Below are 4,134 nucleotides of genomic sequence, written 5' to 3'. Positions count from 1 at the left end.
TTGGAGAGGCTGGGCCGCCGCCCCTCCTCCCTCTGGGTGACTGAACGGGCCCATTGATAGCCCGTGTCTCTCAGCAGAGGGCGTTTGGGGTGGGACGGTTCCTTCCTGTGTCTGGTTTCCTAATAAAAGGGCAGACGCCGTGGGTGCTGCCCCCCTCCCACGTGCGCACACACACACACTGCGGGACATTTCGCCTCCCTGGCCCCGCGGAGAGATGCCAGCAACACTCTCCAGTCTCCAGGTCCCCTCCCTCTGGGCGCTGGGTGTGCGGACCTGCTGCCCTCGGTCTGGAGCATCCCTCCGACGGCTCCCCAGCGAGGATGACCTGCACCTGCTCATCCCGAGGGAGGCAGGAGAAGGACCGAATGGCCCACAGTGTTCGGCTGGCGAGGCCCTGAGTGCCCTGTGCCCAACCCCTCTGCCTGCAGGTGTCGGACAAAGGGCCGTGGCCTCAGAACTGGAACCAAAGGGGAAGGCCACGGGTGGTCAGGACCGTCCAGGAGGTTTTCTGTGGAGGCCTGAGGCCACGCCGCTGGGAACCCTCTGAGGCCGGGCGGCGGTTGGGGAGGGCGGCAGACCCGCGGGCACAGCCTGACGAGGACGAAGGGCCAGCGCGGCCCCACGGTGGCCTAAGTGTGGATGTCAGCAGGCCGGGCCCCGCCCCCCGGCCAAGCTTTAAGGTGAAGAAACAGCGGGTGCGGAAGCTCGAATGAAGCGCTGGGGGCACAGCGGGCTTGTCCTGCCCGGATGGGCTGGCGGGCAGCAGGGGGAGGGCGGCAGGGGGAGGGGGGCGGCAGGGGGAGGGCGGCGGCAGGGGGAGGGGGGCCGGGGTGAGGCGGTGCCGTCCAGGCCCAGATGGGCAGCTGCAGTGTCTGCGTGAGAGTCAGGTTTAACCCAGAAAGTGCCTGACACCTGACTTCCTTCACGTTCAGTAAGTTAAGTCTCTAAATTGAAATATTTTACTCTCTGAGAACAAGCAAAATAGAACAGGTGGCAGTCACAGTCAGGGGCAGGTGGGCTGGTGGGACCTGAGAAGAGTAAGATATCGTGAAAGATCTCAAACAACCAAAACAGAGTTGGAAATTTGGTCTAAAGAGAGCTAACATTTCTCTGTTTCTTTAGGTCACAGTAAAGTTTTGTATTTTGCCTCAGAACCAACTCATAAACATCAATATTTTTAAACATTTTAAAATTCAATGTGAGAAGAGTTGTCTTTGGTTCCACTGGAGGGCCGTGAGTGTGTATATATGTGTGTGTGCATGTGTGTGTGTGTGTGTGTGTGTGTGTCTGTGTGTGTCTGTCTGTGTGTCCGTGAGGCTGGCAGTGCCCTGCATCGGGGCACGGAGGCCCCCGGGTTCCCCCTGCTGCCTCCCGTGGGGCAGTTGGCCACGTGCGCCCGGGTCCCGTCTTGCAGGGGGAGGCGGCATGGCTGGGCCTGCAGCGAGCTGACCGTTTGTGGAACATTTGCCTGGTGAGAAGGGAGGGGAGGGGAGGCAGTAGGTGGACACGGCAGGAGTTACAGCAGTGGCCTGGGAACCACGGCCGTCTGGGAAAATCACTCTGATTTCACACGAACAAAAAGGTCCGCTTAGGAATCCACCAGCTGTGTGCGGAGCACCATGCCCCCCGAGAGCCGCTGGACTAGACCAGGACGGGAGTCGGGAGGCTGGGGAGAGGTCCCTCCCCTCCGGCACCTTTCCCAGTGTCCTCGGCTCTGAAGTGAGAGCGTTAGCAGCCTGCGGTCGTCTCCCTCACGCTGGCCCCTGTGCCGTGTAGCTGCCGCCCGCTCAGGGCCACACGTGCTGTGGACAGCCACCAAACCCTGCTCGGTGGGCAGCCGGGAGATATGCATGCACGTGCCTGCTACACACACCTGTGCGCGCACGTACACGCACACACCCTCCCGTGGAGAGTTCCCGCTGGTCGGCAGGAGCACAGCTCCCCGTGACAGCAAATGCCGACCGCCCTCGGGGCCCAGGGCTGCCCGGGGCTGCACCCTCAGCTCACCTGGCGAGCCTGCCTAGTAACGAGCCTGTTCCCTTGCAGGTTAGCCATCCGAAGCGATGGGCGACTGGAGCTTCCTGGGGAGACTCCTAGAGAACGCCCAGGAGCACTCCACCGTGGTCGGCAAGGTCTGGCTGACCGTGCTGTTCATCTTCAGGATCCTGGTGCTGGGGGCCGCGGCCGAGGAGGTGTGGGGGGACGAGCAGTCGGACTTCACGTGTAACACACAGCAGCCGGGCTGCGAGAACGTGTGCTACGACCGCGCCTTCCCCATCTCGCACGTGCGCTTCTGGGTGCTGCAGATCATCTTCGTGTCCACGCCCACCCTCATCTACCTGGGCCACGTGCTGCACCTGGTGCGCATGGAGGAGAAGAGGAAGGAGCGGGAGGAAGAGCGGCTGAAGGCCGACGGCCCGCCCCTCGGACAGGACAGGCCCCCGGTGCGCGACGACCGGGGCAAGGTCCGCCTGGCCGGCGCCCTGCTCCGCACCTACGTCTTCAACATCATCTTCAAGACGCTGTTCGAGGTGGGCTTCATCGCCGGGCAGTACTTCCTGTACGGCTTCCAGCTGAAGCCGCTGTACCGCTGTGACCGGTGGCCCTGCCCGAACACGGTGGACTGCTTCATCTCGCGGCCCACGGAGAAGACCATCTTCATCGTCTTCATGCTGGCCGTGGCCTGCGTGTCCCTCTTGCTCAACATGCTGGAGATCTACCACCTGGGCTGGAAGAAGCTGAAACAGGGCATGACCGACCCTTACCGCCCGGACACTCCCGGCTCCAGCGTGAGGGCCGCAAAGCCTGCGTGTGGGCGCCCCTTCCTGCTGCCCTCCCACTCCAACCCACCCGCCCTCACCATCGGGTTCCCGCCCTCCTACGCGCCCTCGGCCTCTTCCCTGGGGCAGGCGTCGGCCCCAGGCTACCCCGAGCCCCCTCCGCCGGCAGCCCTGCCCGGGACCCCCGGCGAGGGCCACCCGGCCGGCTCCCCCGGCGGCCACCAGCACCTGCTCGCGACGGCGCCGAACTGGGCCGGCCGGGAGGCCGAGCAGCAGACTTCTGCCGGGAAGGCCTCCCCGCCGTCGTCCGCGCCCGCAGCCCCGAAGCCCCCGGCCGGCCCCCAGCAGCCTCCTCCGGAGGGCGGGGCGGGGAGCTCGGGCGACAGCGACGGGGAGGGGGCGGTGACTGCCGTGGAGCTGCACGCGCCCCCCGAGCTCCCCGCAGACCCCGGCCGGTCCAGCAAGGCCAGTAAGTCCAGCGGCGGCCGGGCCAGGGCCAGTGACTTGGCCATCTAGCGGTGGCCTAGCATCCAAGACCCAGGGGGCTCACACCGGCGGTGGAGCCTGGAGGCGGGAGGAGGGGGCGAGCGAGGGTCGGGCTCGTGTGTCAGTGCTTGCTGTTCCTAACGCTGGGAGGTAGTGGGGAGCGCGTCCGAGGCAGGGAGGGGGCGCAGGGGCGGGGCCGCCAGAGATTCTCCCAACAGCCCCCGCGCCCAGCACCCCGGCTGCCTCCGCAGGTGCTGCGGTCTCCGCGGGGCGCTGTTCTGTGGTGGGAAAGCAGGGGTGTCTGTGGCAGGCAATTCGGTTTTCCTTTCCTACGCCCCCATCCCCGCCCCGGAGCCCCTGGACGGCCCAGCAAGTCTAGATGCTCTTAGCCTTATCTCTGTGTGAGACTTTAACTTAGAGTTGAATTTCATTTGGGATATTTGCCAAACCGCACTAAAAAAAGATTTTGAGCAAGTCCATGTAGCGTCACTGAGTTTCTGAACCGGCATGTGAAGCCCAGGATATCAAGCCACACACTTCATGACGAGTGACAGGAAGCAGCCGCCCATCAGAGGCAGAGCCGCGGCAGGGGGAGAGCAGACCCTTGAGATAAGTCTGAACAGCCGAGGAAACTGAGTAAAAGTGTGGCCGGTATGCCTTAGGTATTTATTTTTTAAATGACATTTTGTGCTTTGATCTGAATCGTACAGGTAAGCCTATTTCCCCCACTTTCTATCTTTCAGGAAAAAAATGAAAGAAAATAAAAGTATTAAAATGGATACTGACCAAGAGAATGCAAATGTGTCCCATTACATACTAGTAAAGATTTGAACTTTATTTTGAAAGAAATTCTTTGACTTTATGAGTC

The 4,134-nt window shown here is 62.7% G+C and overlaps 1 protein-coding gene across 1 annotated transcript; it reads left to right on the top strand.

Annotated features, from left to right (window-relative positions):
- The first annotated feature begins 2,063 nt into the window (after window positions 1–2,063).
- Window positions 2,064–3,296, top strand: GJA3 (gap junction protein alpha 3). Its single transcript, XM_032611506.1, has one exon. The coding sequence runs from the start codon at window positions 2,064–2,066 to the stop codon at window positions 3,294–3,296; it is 1,233 nt and encodes a 410-aa protein (XP_032467397.1).
- The last annotated feature ends 838 nt before the right edge of the window (window positions 3,297–4,134 follow it).

Source organism: Phocoena sinus, chromosome 18, assembly GCF_008692025.1.
Source record: "Phocoena sinus isolate mPhoSin1 chromosome 18, mPhoSin1.pri, whole genome shotgun sequence".
Classification (NCBI taxonomy): Eukaryota; Metazoa; Chordata; class Mammalia; order Artiodactyla; family Phocoenidae; genus Phocoena; species Phocoena sinus.
The sequence above is the reverse complement of the archived record's forward strand: the minus strand, read 5'-3'. Positions and strand labels throughout refer to the sequence as shown.